General features: G+C 31.2%; 1 protein-coding gene across 5 annotated transcripts in view; it reads left to right on the top strand.

Moving 5' to 3' along the window:
• Window positions 1–22,941, top strand: part of LOC145255744 (breakpoint cluster region protein-like) — a 182,716-nt gene that overhangs the window by 122,626 nt on the left and 37,149 nt on the right. For all 5 annotated transcript variants that reach the window (XM_080114383.1, XM_080114385.1, XM_080114386.1 and 2 more), the window contains 2 exons: window positions 20,542–20,616; window positions 22,642–22,847. In XM_080114383.1, coding sequence (XP_079970509.1) covers window positions 20,542–20,616; window positions 22,642–22,847 — 281 coding nt within the window. The remainder of the gene's footprint in view (window positions 1–20,541; window positions 20,617–22,641; window positions 22,848–22,941) is intronic.

Consider the following 22,941-nt stretch of genomic DNA (forward strand, 5'->3'; position numbering starts at 1 on the left):
ATATGCTTTGGTTACTGTAAAATTTTCATCAGATGATATGCTTCGGTTACTGTAAACTTTTGATCGGACGATATGCTTTTGTTACTGTAAACTTTTCATGAGAAGATATGCTTTGGTTACTGTAAACTTTTCATCAGATGATATGCTTTTGTTACTGTAAACTTTTCATCAGACGATATGCTTTGGTTACTGTACACTTTTCATCAGAGGATATGCTTTTGTTACTCTAAACTTTTTATCAGACGATATGCTTTGGTTACTGTAAACTTTTCATCAGAAGATATGCTTTGGTTACTGTAAACTTCGCATCGGACGATATGCTTCGGTTACTGTAAACTTTTCATCGTCATATATGCTTTGGTTACTGTAAACTTTTAATCAGACGATACGCTTTGGTTACTGTAAACTTTTCATCAGATGATATGCTTTGGTTACTGTAAACTTTTCATCAGACGATATGCTTTGGTTACTGTAAACTTTTCATCAGAAGATATGCTTTTGTTACTGTAAACTTTTCATCGGACGATATGCTTCGGTTACTCTTAACTTTTTATCAGAAGATATCCTTTTGTTACTGTAAACTTTTCATCGGACGATATGCTTTGGTTACTCTAAACTTTTTATCAGAAGATATGCTTTTGTTACTGTAAACTTTTCATCAGACGATATGCTTTGATTACTCTAAACATTTTATCAGAAGATATGCTTTTGTTACTGTAAACTTTTCATCAGACGATATGCTTTGGTTACTGTAAACTTTTCATCGGACGATATGCTTTGGTTACTATAAACTTTTTATCAGAAGATATGTTTTGTTACTGTAAACTTTTCATCGGACGATATGCTTCGGTTACTCTTAACTTTTTATCAGAAGATATCCTTTTGTTACTGTAAACTTTTCATCGGACGATATGCTTTAGTTACTCTAAACTTTTTATCAGAAGATATGCTTTTGTTACTGTAAACTTTTCATCGGACGATATGCTTTGCTTGCTCTAAACTTTTCATCAGAAGATATGCTTTGGTTACTGTAAACTTTTCATCAGACGATATGCTTCTGTTACTCTAAACTTTTTATCAGAAGATATGCTTTTGTTACTGTACACTTTTCATCGGACGATATGCTTTGGTTACTGTAAACTATTAATCAGACGATATGCTTTGGTTACTGTAAACTTTTCATCGGACGATATGCTTTGGTTACTGTAAACCTTTCATCGGACGATATGCTTTGGTTACTCTAAACTTTTCATCGGACGATAGACTTTGGTTACTGTAAACTTTTCATCGAAGACATGCTTTTGTTACTGTAAGCTTTTTATCAGAACATATGCTTTGGTTACTATAAACTTTTCATCAGATTATATGTTTTTGTTACTGTAAACTTTTTATCAGATGATATGCTTTGGTTACTGTAAACTTTTCATCAGATGATATGCTTTGGTTACTGTAAACTTTTCATCAGATTATATGTTTTTGTTACTGTAAACTTTTTATCAGACTATATGCTTTGGTTACTGTAAACTTTTCATCAGAAGATATGCTTTTGTTACTGTAAACTTTTTATTAGAAGATATGCTTTGGTTACTCTAAACTTTTCATCAGACCATATGCTTTGGTTACTCTAAACTTTTTATCAGAAGATATGCTTTTGTTACTGTAAACTTTTCATCAGATTATATGCTTTTGTTACTGTAAACTTTTCATCAGACGATATGCTTTGGTTACTGTAAACTTTTCATCAGATGATATGCTTCGGTTACTGTGAACTTTTCATCGGACGATATGCTTTTGTTACTGTAAACTTTTCATCAGAAGATATGCTTTTGTTACTGTAAACTTGTCGTCAGATTATATGCTTTGGTTCCGGTAACCTTTTCATCAGAAGATATGCTTTTGTTCTGTAAACTTTTCATAAGAAGATATGCTTTGGTTACTGTAAACTGTTTATCAGATGATATGCTTTGGTTACTGTAAACTTTTTATTAGAAGATATGCTTTTGTTACTGTAAACTTTTTATCAGACGATATGCTTTGGTTACTGTAAACTTTTCATCAGAAGATATGCTTTGGTCACTGTAAACTTTTCATCTGATGATATGCTTCGGTTACTGTAAACTTTTTATCAGATGATATGCTTTTATTACTGTAAACTTTGCATCAGAAGATATGCTTTGTTTACTGTAAACTTTTCATCGGAGGATATGCCTTGGTTACTCTAAACTTTTTATCAGAAGATATTCTTTGGTTACTGTAAACTTTTCATCAGACCATATGCTTTGGTAACTCTAAACTTTTTATCAGAAGATATGCTTTTGTTACTGTAAACATTACATCAGACGATATGCTTTGGTTACTGTAAACTTTTAATCGGACGATATGCTTTTGTTACTTTAAACTTTTTATCAGAAGATATGCTTTGGTTACTTTAAACTTTTTATGAGAAGATATGCTTTGGTTACTATAAACTTTTCATCAGACGATATGCTTTGGTTACTCTAAACTTTTTATCAGAAGATATGCTTTGGTTACTATAAACTTTTCATCAGACGATATGCTTTGGTTACTGTAAACTCTTCATCAGAAGATATGCTATGGTTACTATAAACTTTTCATCAGACGATATTCTTTGGTTACTCTATCAGATGCTATGCTTTGGTAACTCTAAACTTTTTATCAGAAGATATGCTTTGGTTACTGTAAACTTTTCATCAGACGATATGCTTTGGTTACTGTAAACTTTTCATTGGACGATATGCTTTTGTTACTTTAAACTTTTTATCAGACGATATGCTTTGGTTACTATAAACTGTTTATCAGAAGATATGCTTTGGTTACTGTAAACTTTTTATCAGAAGATATGCTATGGTTACTATAAACTTTTCATCAGATGATATGCTTTGGTTACTGTAAACTTTTCATCAGATGATATGCTTTGGTTACTGTACACTTTTCATCAGATGATATGCTTTGGTTACTGTAAACTTTTCATCGGACGATATGCTTTGGTTACTCTAAACTTTTTATGAGAAGATATGCTTTTGTTACTGTAAACTTTTCATCGGACGATATGCTTCGGTTACTCTTAACTTTTCATCAGAAGATATTCTTTGGTTACTGTAAACTTTTCATCGGACGATATGCTTCGGTTACTCTAAACTTTTCATCGGACGATATGCTTTTGTTACTGTAAACTTTTCATCGGACGATATGCTTTGCTTACTCTAAACTTTTTATCAGAAGATATGCTTTTGTTACTGTTAACTTTTCAGCGGACGATATGCTTTGGTTACTGTAAACTTTTTATCAGACGATATGCTTTGGTTACTGTAAACTTTTCATCGGAAGATATGCTTTGGTTACTCTAAACTTTTTATCAGAATATATGCTTTGGTTACTGTAAACTTTTCATCAGACGATATGCTTGGGTTACTGTAAACTTTTCATCAGACGATATGCTTCGGTTACTGTAAACTTTTAATCAGATGATATGCTTGTGTTACTCTAAACATTTTATCATAAGATATGCTTTGGTTACTGTAAACTTTTCATCGGACGCTATGCTTTGGTTACTGCAAACATTTCATCAGACGATATGCTTTGGTTACTGTACACTTTTCATCGGACGATATGCTTTGGTTACTGTAAACTTTTCATCGGACGATATGCTTTGGTTACTGTAAACCTTTGATCGGACGATATGCTTTGGTTACTGTAAACTTTTCATCAGAAGATATGCTTTTGTTACTGTAAACTTTTTATCAGAACATATGCTTTGGTTACTATAAACTTTTCATCAGATGATATGTTTTCTTACTGTAAACTTTTTATCAGATGATATGCTTTGGTTACTGTCTACTTTTCATCAGATGATATGCTTTGGTTACTGTAAACTTTTCATCAGAAGATATGCTTTGGTTACTGTAAACTTTTTCCAGACGATATGCTTTTGTTACTGTACACTTTTCATCAGAAGATATGCTTTTGTTACTGTAAACTTTTCATCAGATGATATGCTTTGGTTACTGTAAACTTTTCATCAGACGATATGCTTTGGTAACGGTAAACTTTTCATCAGACGATATGCTTTGGTTACTGTAAACTTTTCATCAGACGATATGCTTCTGTTACTCTAAACTTTTTATCAGAAGATACGCTTTTGTTACTGTAAACTTTTCATCAGACGATATGCTTTGGTTACTGTAAACTTTTTATCAGACGATATGCTTTGGTTACTGTAAACTTTCCATCGGACGATATTCTTTGGTTACTGTAAACTTTTCATCAAACGATATGCTTTGGTTACTGTAAACTTTTCATCAGACGATATGCTTTGGTTACTGTAAACTTTTCATCAGAAGACATGCTTTTGTTACTGTAAGCTTTTTATCAGAACATATGCTTTGGTTACTATAAACTTTTCATCAGATTATATGTTTTTGTTACTGTAAACTTTTCATCAGATGATATGCTTTGGTTACTGTAAACTTTTCATCAGATGATATGCTTTGGTTACTGTAAACTTTTCATCAGATGATATGCTTTAGTTACTGTTTACTTTTCATCAGAAGATATGCTTTGGTTACTGTAAACTTTTCATCAGAAGATATGCTTTTGTTACTGTAAACTTTTTATCAGAAGATATGCTTTTGCTACTGTAAACTTTTCATCAGATTATATGCTTTGGTTCCGGTAAACTTTCATCAGATGATATGCTTTGGTTACTGTAAACTTTTCATCAGACCATATGCGTTCGTTACTGTAAACTTTTCATCAGAAGATATGCTTTTGTTGCTGTAAACTGTTTATCAGATTATATGCTTTAGTTACTGTAAACTTTTTATTAGAAGATATGCTTTTGTTACTGTCAACTTTTCATCAGACTATATGCTTTGGTTACTGTAAACTTTTCATCAGAAGATATGCTTTGGTTACTTTAAACTTTTCATCAGAAGATATGCTTCGGTTACTGTAAACCTTTTATCAGATGATATGCTTTTATTACTGTTAACTTTGCATCAGAAGATATGCTTTGGTTACTGTAAACTTTTCATCAGAAGATATGCTTTTGTTACTTTAAACTTTTTAGCAGATGATATGCTTTGATTACTGTAAACTTTTCATCAGACGATATGCTTTGGTTACTGTAAACTTTTCATCAGAAGATATGCTTTGGTTACTGTAAACTTTTCATCAGACGATATGCTTTGGTTACTGTAAACTTTTCATCAGAAGATATGCTTTGGTTACTGTAAACTTTTCATCAGAAGATATGCTTTTGTTACTGTAAACTTTTCATCAGAAGATATGCTTTTGGTACTGTAAACTTTTTATCAGACGATATGCTTTGGTTACTGTAAACTTTTCATCAGACGATATGCTTTGGTTACTGTAAACTTTTCATGACAAGATATGCTTTTGTTACTCTAAACTTTTTATCAGATGATATGCTTTGGTTACTGTAAACTTTTAATCAGACGATATGCTTTGGTTACTGTAAACTTTTCATCAGAAGATATGCTTTGGTTACTGTAAAATTTTCATCAGATTATATGCTTCGGTTACTGTAAACTTTTGATCGGACGATATGCTTTTGTTACTGTAAACTTTTCATAAGAAGATATGCCTTGGTTACTGTAAACTTTTCATCAGATGATATGCTTTTGTTACTGTAAACTTTTCATCAGACGATATGCTTTGGTTACTGTACACTTTTCATCAGAGGATATGCTTTGGTTACTGTAAACTTTTTATCAGACGATATGCTTTGGTTTCTGTAAACTTTTCATCAGAAGATATGCTTTGGTTACTGTAAACTTCGCATCGGACGATATTCTTCGGTTACTGTAAACTTTTCATCGTCATATATGCTTTGGTTACTGTAAACTTTTAATCAGACGATACGCTTTGTTTACTGTAAACTTTTCATCAGATGATATGCTTTGGTTACTGTAAACTTTTCATCAGACGATATGCTTTGGTTACTGTAAACTTTTCATCAGAAGATATGCTTTTGTTACTGTAAACTTTTCATCGGACGATATGCTTCGGTTACTCTTAACTTTTTATCAGAAGATATCCTTTTGTTACTGTAAACTTTTCATCGGACGATATGCTTTGGTTACTCTAAACTCTTTATCAGAAGATATGCTTTTGTTACTGTAAACTTTTCATCAGACGATATGCTTTGATTACTCTAAACATTTTATCAGAAGATATGCTTTTGTTACTGTAAACTTTTCATCAGACGATATGCTTTGGTTACTGTAAACTTTTCATCGGACGATATGCTTTGGTTACTATAAACTTTTTATCAGAAGATATGCTTTTGTTACTGTAAACTTTTCATCGGACGATATGCTTCGGTTACTCTTAACTTTTTATCAGAAGATATCCTTTTGTTACTGTAAACTTTTCATCGGACGATATGCTTTGGTTACTCTAAACTTTTTATCAGAAGATATGCTTTTGTTACTGTAAACTTTTCATCGGACGATATGCTTTGCTTGCTCTAAACTTTTCATCAGAAGATATGCTTTGGTTACTGTAAACTTTTCATCAGACCATATGCTTCTGTTACTCTAAACTTTTTATCAGAAGATATGCTTTTGTTACTGTACACTTTTCATCGGACGATATGCTTTGGTTACTGTAAACTATTCATCAGACGATTTGCTTTGGTTACTGTAAACTTTTCATCGGACGATATGCTTTGGTTACTGTAAACTTTTCATCGGACGATATGCTTTGGTTACTCTAAACTTTTCATCGGACGATATGCTTTGGTTACTGTAAACTTTTCATCGAAGACATGCTTTTGTTACTGTAAGCTTTTTATCAGAACATATGCTTTGGTTACTATAAACTTTTCATCAGATTATATGTGTTTGTTACTGTAAACTTTTTATCAGATGATATGCTTTGGTTACTGTAAACTTTTCATCAGATGATATGCTTTGGTTACTGTAAACTTTTCATCAGATTATATGTTTTTGTTACTGTAAACTTTTTATCAGACTATATGCTTTGGTTACTGTAAACTTTTCATCAGAAGATATGCTTTTGTTACTGTAAACTTTTTATTAGAAGATATGCTTTGGTTACTCTAAACTTTTCATCAGACCATATGCTTTGGTTACTCTAAACTTTTTATCAGAAGATATGCTTATGTTACTGTAAACTTGTCATCAGATTATATGCTTTGGTTGCTGTAAACTTTTCATCAAACCATATGCTTTGGTTACTGTAAACTTTTCATCGGACGATATACTTTGGTTACTGTAAACTTTTCATTAAACGATATGCTTTGGTTACTGTAAATTTTTCATCAGAAGATATGCTTTTGTTACTGTCAACTTTTCATCAGACAATATGCTTTGGTTACTGTAAACTTTTCATCAGAAGATATGCTTTGGTTACTGTAAACTTTTCATCAGACGATATGCTTTGGTTACTGTAAACTTTTCATCGGACGATATACTTTGGTTACTGTAAACTTTTTATCGGACGATATGCTTTGGTTACTGTAAACTTTTCATCAAACGATATGCTTTGGTTACTGTAAACTTTTCATCAGCAGATATGCTGTGGTTACTGTACACTTTTTATCAGAACATATGCTTTGGTTACTATAAACTTTTTATCAGATGATATGTTTTTGTTACTGTAAACTTTTCATCAGATGATATGCTTTGGTTACTGTAAACTTTTCATCAGAAGATATGCTTTGGTTACTCTAAACTTTTTATCAGACGATATGCTTTTGTTACTGTAAACTTTTCTTCAGAAGATATGCTTTTGTTACTGTAAACTTTTCATCAGATGATATGCTTTGGTTACTGTAAACTTTTCATCAGACGATATGATTCTGTTACTCTAAACGTTTTATCAGAAGATATGCTTTTGTTGCTGTAAACTTTTCATCGGACGATATGCTTTGGTTACTGTAAACTTTTCATAAGACGATATGCTTTGGTAACTCTAAACTTTTTATCAGAAGATATGCTTTGGTTACTATAAACTTTTCATCAGACGATATGCTTTGGTTACTCTAAACTTTTTATCAAAAGATATGGTTTGGTCAATATAAACTTTTCATCAGACGATATTCTTTGGTTACTCTATCAAACGCTATGCTTTGGTTACTCTTAACTTTTTATCAGTAGATATGCTTTGGTTACTGTAAACTTTTTATCAGAAGATATGCTTTGATTTCTGTAAACTTTTCATCAGAAGATATGCTTTGATTACTGTAAACTTTTCATCGGAAGATATGCTTTGGTTACTATAAACATTTCATTAGACGATATGCTTTGGTTACTCTAAACATTTACTCAGAAGATATGCTTCGGTTACTATAGACTTTTCATCAGAGAATAGGTTTTGGTAACTCTAAACTTTTTATCAGACGATATGCTTTCGTTACTTTAAACTTTTCATCAGACGATATGCTTTTGTTACTGTAAACTTTTCATCGGAGGATATGCCTTGGTTACTCTAAACTTTTTATCAGAAGATATTCTTTTGTTACTGTAAACTTTATATCAGACGATATGCTTTGGTTACTCTAAACTTTTAATCAGAAGATATGCTTTTGTTACTGTAAACTTTTCATCAGAAGATATGCTTTGGTTACTGTAAACTTTTCATCGGACGATATGCTTTGGTTACTCTAAACTTTTTATCAGAAGATATGCTATGGTCACTATAAACTTTTCATCAGACGATATTCTTTGGTTACTCTATCAAACGCTATGCTTTGGTTACTCTTAACTTTTTATCAGTAGATATGCTTTGGTTACTGTAAACTTTTTATCAGAAGATATGCTTTGATTACTGTAAACTTTTCATCAGAAGATATGCTTTGATTTCTGTAAACTTTTCATCGGACGATATGCTTTTGTTACTATAAACTTTTCATCAGACGATATGCTTTGGTTACTCTAAACTTTTTATCGGACGATATGCTTTGTTTACTGTAAACTTTTCATCGGAAGATATGCTTTTGTTACTGTAAACTTTTCATCAGAAGATATGCTATGGTTACTATAAATTTTTTATCAGAAGATATGCTTTGGTTACTGTAAACTTTTCATCAGACGATATGCTTTGGTTACTGTAAACTTTTCATCAGACGATATGCTTGGTTACTCTAAACTTTTTATCAGAAGATATGCTTTGGTTACTATAAACTTTTTATCAGACGATATGCTTTGGTTACTCTAAATTTTTTATCACACGATATGCTTTGGTTACTCTAAACTTTTTATCAGAAGATATGCTTTGGTTACTGTAAACTTCATCAGACGATATGCTTTGGTTACTCTATCAGACGCTATGCTTTGGTTACTCTAAACATTTTATCAGAAGATATGCTTTGGTTACTGTAAACTTTTCATCAGACGATATGCTTTGATTACTCTAAACATTTTATCAGAAGATATGCTTTTGTTACTGTAAACTTTTCATCAGACGATATGCTTTAGTTACTGTAAACTTTTCATCGGACGATATGCTTTTGTTACTATAAACTTTTCATCAGACGATATGCTTTGGTTACTCTAAACTTTTTATCGGACGATATGCTTTGTTTACTGTAAACTTTTCATCGGAAGATATGCTTTTGTTACCGTAAACTTTTCATCAGAAGATATGCTATGGTTACTATAAATTTTTTTATCAGAAGATATGCTTTGGTTACTGTAAACTTTTCATCAGACGATATGCTTTGGTTACTGTAAACTTTTCATCAGACGATATGCTTGGTTACTCTAAACTTTTTATCAGAAGATATGCTTTGGTTACTATAAACTTTTTATCAGACGATATGCTTAGGTTACTCTAAATTTTTCATCACACGATATGCTTTGGTTACTCTAAACTTTTTATCAGAAGATATGCTTTGGTTACTGTAAACTTCATCAGACGATATGCTTTGGTTACTCTAAACTTTTTATCAGAAGATATCCTTTGGTTACTATAAACTTTTTATCAGACGAAATGCTTTGGTTACTGTAAACTTTTAATCTGACGATATGCTTTGGTTACTCTAAACTTTTCATCGGACGATATGCTTTGGTTACTGTAAACTGTTCATAAGAAGACATGCTTTTGTTACTGTAAACCTTTTATCAGATTATATGTTTTTGTTACTGTAAACTTTTTATCAGATGATATGTTTTTGTTACTGTAAACTTTTCATCAGATTATATGTTTTTGTTACTGTAAACTTTTTATCAGAACATATGCTTTGGTTACTGTAAACTTTTCATCAGAAGATATGCTTTTGTTACTGTAAACTTTTTATTAGAAGATATGCTTTGGTTACTGTAAACTTTTCATCAGACCATATGCTTTGGTTACTCTAAACTTTTTATCAGAAGATATGCTTTTGTTACTGTAAACTTTTCATCAGATTATATGCTTTTGTTACTGTAAACTTTTTATCAGATGATATGCTTTGGTTACTGTAAACTTTTCATCAGACCATATGCTTTGGTTACTGTAAACTTTTCATCGGACGATATACTTTGGTTACTGTAAACTTTTCATCGGACGATATGCTTTGGTTACTGTAAACTTTTCATTAAACGATATGCTTTGGTTACTGTAAACCTTTCATCAGAAGATATGCTTTTGTTACTGTAAACTTTTCATCGGACGATATACTTTGGTTACTGTAAACTTGTTATCAGAACATATGCTTTGGTTACTATAAACTTTTTATCAGATGATATGTTTTTGTTACTGTAAACTTTTCATCAGATGATATGCTTTGGTTACTGTAAACTTTTCATCAGAAGATATGCTTTGGTTACTCTAAACTTTTTATCAGACGATATGCTTTTGTTACTGTAAACTTTTCTTCAGAAGATATGCTTTTGTTACTGTAAACTTTTCATCAGATGATATGCTTTGGTTACTGTAAACTTTTCATCAGACGATATGATTCTGTTACTCTAAACTTTTTATCAGAAGATATGCTTTTGTTGCTGTAAACTTTTCATCGGACGATATGCTTTGGTTACTGTAAACTTTTCATCAGAAGATATGCTATGGTTACTATAAACTTTTTATCAGAAGATATGCTTTGGTTACTGTAAACTTTTCATCAGACGATATGCTTTGGTTACTCTAAACTTTTCATCAGATGATCTGCTTTGGTTACTCTAAACTTTTTATCAGAAGATATGCTTTGGTTACTATAAACTTTTTATCAGACGATATGCTTTGGTTACTCTAAACTTTTCATCAGACGATATGCTTTTGTTACTGTAAACTTTTTATCAGAAGATATGCTTTGGTTACTGTAAACTTCATCAGACGATATGCTTTGATTACTCTAAACTTTTTATCAGAAGATATCCTTTGGTTACTATAAACTTTTTATCAGACGAAATGCTTTCGTTACTCTAAACTTTTTATCAGAATATATGCTTTGGTTACTATAGACTTTTGATCAGACGATATGCTTTGGTTACTATAAACTTTTCATCAGATGATATCTTTTTGTTACTGTAAACTTTTCATCAGATTATATGCTTTGGTTACTGTAAACTTTTCATCAGACTATATGCTTTTGTTACTCTAAACTTTTCATCAGAAGATATGCTTTGGTTACTCTAAACTTTTTCCAGACGATATGCTTTTGTTACTGTAAACTTTTCATCGGACGATATGCTTTTGTTACTTTAAACTTTTTATCAGAAGATATGCTTTGGTTACTATAAACTTTTCATCAGACGATATGCTTTGGTTACTCTAAACTTTTTATCAAACGATATGCTTTGGTTACTGTAAACTTTTCATCAGACGATATGCTTTGGTTACTGTAAACTTTTTATCAGAAGATATGCTATGGTTACTATAAACTTTTCATCAGACGATATTCTTTGGTTACTCTATCAGACGCTATGCTTTGGTTACTCTAAACATTTTATCAGAAGATATGCTTTGGTTACTGTAAACTTTTCATCAGACGATATGCTTTGATTACTCTAAACATTTTATCAGAAGATATGCTTTTGTTACTGTAAACTTTTCATCAGACGATATGCTTTGGTTACTGTAAACTTTTCATCGGACGATATGCTTTGGTTACTCTAAACTTTTTATCAGAAGATATGCTTTTGTTACTGTAAACTTTTCATCGGACGATATGCTTTGCTTGCTCTAAACTTTTCATCAGAAGATATGTTTTGGTTACTGTAAACTTTTCATCAGACGATATGCTTTGGTTACTCTAAACTTTTTATCAGAAGATATGCTTTTGTTACTTTGTTTTCAGCGGACGATATGCTGTGGTTACTGTAAACTTTTCATCAGACGATATGCTTTGGTTACTGTAAACTTTTCAGCTGACGATATGCTTTGGTTACTCTAAACTTTTTATCAGAATATATGCTTTGGTTCTGTAAACTTTTCATCGGATGATATGCTTTGGTTACTGGAAACTTTTCATCAGACGATATGCTTCGGTTACTGTAAACTTTTCATCAGACGATATGCTTTTGTTACTGTAAACTTTTTATCATAAGATATGCTTTTGTTACTGTAAAATTTCATCGGACGATATGCTTTGGTTACTGTAAACTTTTCATCAGACGATATGCTTTGGTTACTATAAACTGGTCATCAGATGATATGCTTTTGTTACTGTAAACTTTTCATCAGATGATATGCTTTGGTTACTGTAAACATTTCATCAGATGATATGCTTTGGTTACTGTAAACTTTTCATCAGAAGATATGCTTTGGTTACTGTAAACTTTTTATCAGACGATATGCTTTTGTTACTGTAAACTTTTCATCAGACGATATGCTTTTGTTACTGTAAACTTTTCATCAGATGATATGCTTTTGTTACTGTAAACTTTTCATCAGACGATATGCTTTGATTACTGTTAAGTTTTCATCAGAAGATATGCTTTGGTTACTGTAAACTTTTTATCAGACGATATGCTTTTGTTACTGTAAACTTTTCATCAGAAGATATGCTTTTGTTACTGTAAACTTTTCATCAGATGATATGCTTTTGTTACTGTAAACTTTTCATCAGATGATATGCTTTGGTTACTGTTAACTTTTCATCAGACGATATGCTTCTGTTACTCTAAACTTTTTATCAGAAGATATGCTTTTGTTACTGTAAACTTTTCATCGGACGATATGCTTTGCTTACTGTAAACTATTCATCAGACGATATGCTTTGGTTACTGTAAACTTTTCATCGGACGATATGCTTTGGTTACTGTAAACTGTTCATCGGACGATATGCTTCGGTTACTCTTAACTTTTCATCGGACGATATGCTTTGGTTACTGTAAACTGTTCATCGGAAGACATGCTTTTGTTACTGTAAGCTTTTTATCAGAACATATGCTTTGGTTACTATAAACTTTTCATCAGATTATATGTTTTTGTTACTGTAAACTTTTTATCAGATGATATGCTTTGGTTACTGTAAACTTTTCATCAGATGATATGCTTTGGTTACTGTAAACTTTTCATCAGATTATATGTTTTTGTTACTGTAAACTTGTTATCAGACTATATGCTTTGGTTACTGTAAACTTTTCATCAGACGATATGCTTTTGTTACGGTAAACTTTTTATTAGAAGATATGCTTTGGTTTCTGTAAACTTTTCATCAGATGATATGCTTTGGTGACTCTAAACTTTTTATAAGAAGATATGCTTTTGTTACTGTAAACTTTTCTTCAGAAGATATGCTTTTGTTACTGTAAACTTTTCATCAGATGATATGCTTTGGTTACTGTAAACTTTTCATCAGACGATATGATTCTGTTACTCTAAACTTTTTATCAGAAGATATGCTTTTGTTGCTGTAAACTTTTCATCGGACGATATGCTTTGGTTACTGTAAACTTTTCATCAGACGATATGCTTGGGTAACTCTAAACATTTTATCAGAAGATATGCTTTGGTTACTATAAACTTTTCATCAGACGATATTCTTTGGTTACTCTAAACATTTTATCAGAAGATATGCTATGGTCACTATAAACTTTTCATCAGACGATATTCTTTGGTTACTCTATCAAACGCTATGCTTTGGTTACTCTTAACTTGTTATCAGTAGATATGCTTTGGTTACTGTAAACTTTTTATCAGAAGATATGCTTTGATTACTGTAAACTTTTCATCAGAAGATATGCTTTGATTACTGTAAACTTTTCATCGGACGATATGCTTTGGTTACTATAAACTTTTCATTAGACGATATGCTTTGGTTACTCTAAACTTTGTATCGGACGATATGCTTTGGTTACTCTAAACTTTTCATCGGAAGATATGCTTTTGTTACTGTAAACTTTTCATCAGAAGATATGCTATGGTTACTATAAATTTTTTATCATAAGATATGCTTTGGTTACTGTAAACTTTTCATCAGACGATATGCTTTTGTTACTGTAAACTTTTCATCAGACGATATGCTTGGTTACTCTAAACTTTTTATCAGAAGATATGCTTTGGTTACTATAAACTTTTTATCAGACGATATGCTTTGGTTACTCTAAACTTTTCATCAGACGATATGCTTTGGTTACTCAAAACTTTTTATCAGAAGATATGCTTTGGTTACTGTAAACTTCATCAGACGATATGCTTTGGTTACTCTAAACTTTTTATCAGAAGATATCCTTTGGTTACTATAAACTTTTTATCAGACGAAATGCTTTGGTTACTCTAAACTTTTTATCAGAAGATATGCTTCGGTTACTATAGACTTTTCATCAGACGATAGGTTTTGGTAACTCTAAACTTTTTATCAGACGATATGCTTTCGTTACTTTAAACTTTTCATCAGACGATATGCTTTTGTTACTGTAAACTTTTCATCGGAGGATATGCCTTGGTTACTCTAAACTTTTTATCAGAAGATATTCTTTGGTTACTGTAAACTTTATATCAGACGATATGCTTTGGTTACTGTAAACTTTTAATCAGAAGATAATGCTTTTGTTACTGTAAACTTTTCATCAGAAGATATGCTTTGGTTACTGTAAACTTTTCATCGGACGATATGCTTTGGTTACTTTAAACTTTTTATCAGAAGATATGCTTTGGTTACTATAAACTTTTCATCAGACGATATGCTTTGGTTAGTCTAAACTTTTTATCAGAAGATATGCTATGGTCACTATAAACTTTTCATAAGACGATATTCTTTGGTTACTCTATCAAACGCTATGCTTTGGTTACTCTTAACTTTTTATCAGTAGATATGCTTTGGTTACTGTAAACTTTTTATCAGAAGATATGCTTTGATTACTGTAAACTTTTCATCAGAAGATATGCTTTGATTACTGTAAACTTTTCATCGGACGATATGCTTTGGTTACTATAAACTTTTCCTCAGACGATATGCTTTGGTTACTCTAAACTTTTTATCGGACGGTATGCTTTGGTTACTGTAAACTTTTCATCGGAAGATATGCTTTTGTTACTGTAAACTTTTCATCAGAAGATATGCTATGGTTACTATAAATTTTTTATCAGAAGATATGCTTTGGTTACTGTAAACTTTTCATCAGACGATATGCTTTGGTTACTGTAAACTTTTCATCAGACGATATGCTTGGTTACTCTAAACTTTTTATCAGAAGATATGCTTTGGTTACTATAAACTTTTTATCAGACGATATGCTTTGGTTACTCTAAATTTTTCATCAGACGATATGCTTTGGTTACTCTAAACTTTTTATCAGAAGATATGCTTTGGTTACTGTAAACTTCATCAGACGATATGCTTTGGTTACTCTAAACTTTTTATCAGAAGATATCCTTTGGTTACTATAAACTTTTTATCAGACGAAATGCTTTGGTTACTCTAAACTTTTTATCAGAAGATATGCTTTGGTTACTATAGACTTTTGATCAGACGATATGCTTTGGTTACTCTAAACTTTTTATCAGACGATATGCTTTCGTTACTGTAAACTTTTCATCGGACGATATGCTTTGGTTACTGTAAACTTTTCATCGGAGGATATGCCTTGGTTACTCTAAACTTTTTATCAGAAGATATTCTTTGGTTACTGTAAACTTTTCATCAGACGATATGCTTTGGTTACTCTAAACTTTAAATCAGAAGATATGCTTTTGTTACTGTAAACTTTTCATCAGACGATATGCTTTGGTTACTGTAAACTTTTCATCGGACGATATGCTTTGGTTACTTTAAACTTTTTATCAGACGATATGCTTTGGTTACTATAAACTTTTCATCAGACGATATGCTTTGGTTACTCTAAACTTTTTATCAAAAGATATGCTTTGGTTACTATAAACTTTTCATCAGACGATATGCTTTGGTTACTGTAAACTTTTTATCAGAAGATATGCTATGGTTACTATAAACTTTTCATCAGACGATATTCTTTGGTTACTCTATCAGACGATATGCTTTGGTTACTCTAAACTTTTTATCAGAAGATATGCTTTGGTTACTGTAAACTTTTCATCAGACGATATGCTTTGATTACTCTGAACATTTTATCAGAAGATATGCTTTTGTTACTGTAAACTTTTCATCAGACGATATGCTTTGGTTACTGTAAACTTTTCATCAGAAGGTAGGCTTTGGTTACTGTAAACTTTTCATCAGATGATATGCTTTGGTTACTGTAAACTTTTCATCGGACGATATTCTTTGGTTACTCTAAACTTTTTATCAGAAGATATGCTTTTGTTACTGTAAACTTTTCATCGGACGATATGCTTCGGTTACTCTTAACTTTTTATCAGAAGATATCCTTTTGTTACTGTAAACTTTTCATCGGACGATATTCTTTGGTTACTCTAAACTTTTTATCAGAAGATATGCTTTTGTTACTGTAAACTTTTCATCGGACGATATGCTTTGCTTACTCTAAACTTTTCATCAGAAGATATGTTTTGGTTACTGTTAACTTTTCATCAGACGATATGCTTTGGTTACTCTAAACTTTTTATCAGAATATATGCTTTTGTTACTGTAAACTTTTCAGCGGACAATATGCTTTGGTTACTGTAAACTTTTCATCAGACGATATGCTTTGGTTACTCTAAACTTTTCATCGGACGATATGCTTTGGTTACTCTAAACTTTTTATCATAAGATATGCTTTTGTTACTGTAAACTTTTCATCAGATGATATGCTTTGGTTACTGTAAACTTTTCATCGGACGATATGCTTTGGTTACTGTAAACTTTTCATCAGAAGATATGCTTTTGTTACTCTAAACTTTTTATCATAAGATATGCTTTTGTTACTGTAAACTTTTCATCGGACGATATGCTTTGGTTACTGTAAACTTTTTATCAGACGATATGCTTTGGTTACTGTACACTTTTTATCGGACGATATGCTTTGGTTACTGTAAACTTTTCATCGGACGATACGCTTTGGTTACTGTAAACTTTTCATCAAACGATATGCTGTGGTTACTGTAAACTTTTCATCGGACGATATGCTTTGGTTACTGTAAACTTTGCATCAGATGATATGCTTTTGTTACTGTAAACTTTTCATCAGATGATATGCTTTGGTTACTGTACACTTTTCATCAGATGATATGCTTTTGTTACTGTAAACTTTTCATCAGATGATATGCTTTGGTTACTGTAAACTTTTCATCAGACGATATGCTTTGGTTACTGTAAACTTTTCATCAGAAGGTGTGCTTTGGTTACTGTAAACTTTTCATCAGATGATATGCTTTGGTTACTGTAAACTTTTCATCAGACGATATGCTTTTGTTCCTGTAAACTTTTCATCAGATGATATGCTTTGGTTACTGTAAACTTTTCATCAAAGAATATGCTTTGGTTACTGTAAACTTTTCATCAGATGATATGCTTTGGTTACTGTAAACTTTTCATCAGATGATATGCTTTTTTTACTGTAAACTTTTCATCAGATGATATGCTTTGATTACTGTAAACTTTGCATCAGACGATATGCTTTTGCTACTGTAAACTTTTCATCAGAAGATATGCTTTTGTTACTATAAACTTTTTATCAGAAGGTATGCTTTGGTTACTGTAAACTTTATCATCAGACGATATGCTTTGGTCACTGTAAACTTTTCATAGGAATATATGCTTTGGTTACTGTAAACTTTTCATCAGATGATATGCTTTGGTTACTGTAAACTTTTCATCAGAGGATATGCTTTTGTTACTGTAAACTTTTCATCAGATGATATGCTTTGGTTACTGTAAACTTTTCATCAGATGATATGCTTTGGTTACTGTAAACTTTTCATCAGATGATATGCTTTGGTTACTCTAAACCTTTCATCAGATGATATGCTTTTGTTACTGTAAACTTTTCATCAGATGATATGCTTTGGTTACTGTAAACTTTTCATCAGACGATATGCTTTGGTTACTGTAAACTTTTTATCAGAATATATGCTTTGGTTACTGTAAACTTTATCATCAGACGATATGCTTTGGTCACTGTAAACTTTTCATAGGAATATATGCTTTGGTTACTGTAAACTTTTCATCAGATGATATGCTTTGGTTACTGTAAACTTTTCATCAGAAGATATGCTTTTGTTACTGTAAACTTTTCATCAGATGATATGCTTTGGTTACTGTAAACTTTTCATCAGATGATATGCTTTGGTTATTGTAAACTTTTCATCAGATGATATGCTTTGGTTACTGTAAACTTTTCATCAGATGATATGCTTTTGTTACTGTAAACTTTTCATCAGATGATATGCTTTGGTTACTGTAAACTTTTCATCAGACGATATGCTTTGGTTACTCTAAACTTTTTATCAGAAGATATGCTTTTGTTACTGTAAACTTTTTATCAGAAGATATGCTTTTGCTACTGTAAACTTTTCATCAGATTATATGCTTTGGTTACTGTAAACTTTTCATCAGACGATATGCTGTTGTTACTGTAAACTTTTCATCAGACGATATGCTTTGCTTACTCTAAACTTTTCATTAGACGATATGCTTTGGTTACTTTAATCAGGCGATATGCTTTGGTTACTGTAAACTTTTCATCAGACGATATGCTTTGGTTACTCTAAACCTTGTATACGAAGATACGCTTTGGTTACTCTAAACTTTTTATCAGACGATATGCTTTGGTTACTCTAAACTTTTTATCAGACGATATTCTTTGGTTACTCTAAACTTTTTATCAGACGATATGCTTTTGTTACTGTAAACTTTTCATCAGAAGATATGCTTTGTTTACTCTAAACTGGTCATCAGACGATATTCTTTGGTTACTCTAAACTTTTTATCAGACGATATGCTTTGGTTACTCTAAACTTTTCATCAGAAGATATGCTTTGTTTACTCTAAACTTTTTATCAGAAGATATGCTTTGTTTACTCTAAACTTTTCATCAGACGATATTCTTTGGTTACTCTAAACTTTTTATCAGACGATATGCTTTGGTTACTCTAAGCTTTTTATCAGACGATATGCTTTGGTTACTCTAAACTTTTTATCAGACGATATACTTTGGTTACTGTAAACTTTTCATCAGACGATATGCTTTTGTTACTGTAAACTTTTCATCAGATGATATGCTTTGGTTACTGTAAACTTTTCATCAGATGATATGCTTTTGTTACTGTAAACTTTTCATCAGATGATATGCTTTGGTTACTGTAAACTTTTCATCAGACGATATGCTTTGGTTAGTGTAAACTTTTCATCAGAAGATATGCTTTTGTTACTGTAAACTTTTTATCAGAAGATATGCTTTTGTTACTGTAAACTTTTCATCAGATGATATGCTTTGGTTACTGTAAACTTTTCATCAGACGATATGCTTTTGTTACTGTAAACTTTCATCAGAAGATATGCTTTGGTTACTGTAAACTTTTTATGCTTTGGTTACTGTAAACTTTTCATCAGACGATATGCTTTGGTTACTCTAAACCTTTCATCAGACGATATGCTTTGGTTACTCTAAACTTTTTATCAGGCGATATGCTTTGGTTACTGTAACCTTTTTATCAGAAGATATGCTTTGGTTACTGTAAACTTTTCATCAGAAGATATGCTTTGTTTACTCTAAACTTCTCATCAGACGATATTCTTTGGTTACTCTAAACTTTTTATCAGACGATATGCTTTGGTTACTGTAAACTTTTTATCAGACGATATGCTTTGGTTACTCTAAACTTTTTATCAGACGATATTATTTGGTTACTCTAAACTTTTTATCAGACGATATGCTTTGGTTACTGTAAACTTTCCATCAGACGATATGCTTTGGTTACTGTAAACTTTTCATCTGAAGATATGCTTTGGTTACTGTAAACTTTCCATCGGACGATATGCTTTGGTTACTGTAAACTTTTCATCGGACGATATGCTTGTTACTGTCGCTTTGATTTAGGAAGCGAAACCTAAAAAAAAATCTGATATATTTCTGACTTTAACTTCTTTGCTTTAAATCTGAATTATTCCAGTGCTCAGATGCCCATTAACCAAGATTTTACATTATTTATATGGATTTATTTCAGAAGTATCTTATTGTATTTCCACAGCTACTGTCAATCGATATTTGAATGGAACACTTGATGTATATCTTCATCAGTTGAAACGGTTTGAAACAGAACGCAGTGAGTAAACAATTAATATTGCAAATCTGTTTCAACGTCTTTAATATGTATTTTTTAATGTGATGAATTAAATAAATTCTTCTGCGACGATTATTTATTTAAACCTAACCGGTGTTGATCGGGAGTTTTTGCTTATTTTTATTTATTTTTCTTTCGCTGTTCTGGCAGTGCATAAGACTATTCTTGGAGTCACTTCCCAAGATAGACTAGGAAATCCAGATATCAAAAAGAGGCTTAAAAATTAATAGATCTGCCAACGACGTTATTTTAAAAAAAAAAAAAAATGATGATTCCCGGCTACTAGACTCCAGCGATTAAAAAAAAAATATCAAGAGGTTGACCACCAATGAGATCAGGGTTGAGACTAGCATGTCGCCCTTGATAGCTGAAAGACTAACCCAAGACCGTGATAAGGGGTAAAACTTTGTTTTCAAGCATTTGGCGAAGCTCTCTGAAGTATGGAAATGAGTCAAGTTTTGTTTCCGTTTTCTTTTAGTAATACCGTTTGGCTGTTTTCTGTTGCCAATTTATTTTTTATAAAACCAATGTTAAACGTCAAATCTTATTATTACGACATCGTTTATCCAATTATTAATTCAACAATTTGTTACAAAACATCGTTTATCCAATTATTAATTGAACAATTTGTTACAAAACATCGTTTATCCAATTATTAATTCAACAATTTGTTACAAAACATCGTTTATCCAATTATTAATTGAACAATTTGTTACAAAATATCGTTTATCCAATTATTAATTGAACAATTTGTTACAAAACATCGTTTATCCAATTATTAATTGAACAATTTGTTACAAAACAATTACTGATTATTTACACTAGCGTTGTTTTTATCTCTGTTTAAAAATTATTCGATGCGAATAGAAAACATGTAAATGCTTCCAAAAAATTCAATCTTTTAATTTATTTGCTAAGGATTTTAAATGTCTTTTTATTCGAGAGTTTAATGAAATTTTGAATTTTTCAGATGAAATGTGAATGTTTGTATTGTTTTGGTTACTCGAACAATCATTCTCATCTTGAATGTTATTGGCACAACGTTTCGGTCGTTGTAACCTACGACCTTCCTCATGTGTTAAATTCATGTTTCCTTTTCTCTACTAGGGAAAAGAGGGGTAAGCTCTGCATTGCAAGAATTCGGACCATGGGTTTGAGGATGTGTCCGTAAATCATAAAAAAAGTTCAATCTTCAGAGGGTCACTAAATATTTTTTAAGGCTTTTCTATGACTCGATTTCACGGAATATCAATGCTAATTGTCAATATTATTGAAAAAAATTTAATTCCTTTCAAATTTTTAAAGATCACAAAGTAATTGATTGTTTTTACTATTAACAAAGAAATTTTAATCGCTGATTGTTTTTTACAAACATGCATTCTGATAGATTGAATTTCATAATTAAATTCCTGTTTAATAGAATTTTTAGAATTTAGTTTTATGTTGTGATATTGCATTTTTGATTTCCAATATTCAATTAATTATGAATTAAAAAAAACTTATCATTCAGTGTGCAATAATCAAATTTAAATTGAAATGAGGAATACATATGTAGGGAATCGATTCTGGTGAGCTGCTAATTGTTTCCCCTTGATTTTGCCTGAAAGGAGCCAGATAGTTTTAAAAACACCAATATGAATTAAATAAAAATGCATATAATAAATTTTTGCAAGAAAACACCAGTTTAATGGGTGCTGCTTTGCGCACAATATAAGAAAATGACACTTCTAAACAGCAAAATTAGAAAGAATTCTAACCTTAATTCTCACATACATTTGGGACTAGCTTTTTCACCAAGCGATTTTAGACCCACAAGGAATAATTTTTTTCTGGAAAATAATTTCTCACAAAGGAAGATAACTCTGGTCTTTACAACATCAAGACTTGAATTTTCTATTTAATTTGTGAGAATATGATGTAATATTTTAGAAACAGATGTCAAATCTTCATTCTAATGATTGCATTGTTTTCGACTCATTTACTTGTGCTTTCTTTTCTGTGTTTTAGATTGTTACTTGACAATTCAGGTTGATTGTTTTGGCGGATTTTTTATGAAGGTTTACACATCGAAAGTCATTTTGAATAAGAAAGAGCCGGTATTCAACCAACAGTTCCACGTCCTTTTGGACAGTTCGCATCTGTTGAAAATCTCTTTATATGCACATTCAGAATCCAGCAACAAATATCACCTACAAGGAAGTGCAATTTTTGATGTAAGGATACATTATTTTGTTCTCATTTGCCAAAATTATAAAATAAAATAAAAAAACAGAAATTGGAATGAATTAGCATTGTACTTAATTTCTT

Source organism: Euprymna scolopes, chromosome 31 (assembly GCF_053919585.1).
Source record: "Euprymna scolopes isolate OS-2025 chromosome 31, ASM5391958v1, whole genome shotgun sequence".
NCBI classification, from domain to species: Eukaryota; Metazoa; Mollusca; class Cephalopoda; order Sepiida; family Sepiolidae; genus Euprymna; species Euprymna scolopes.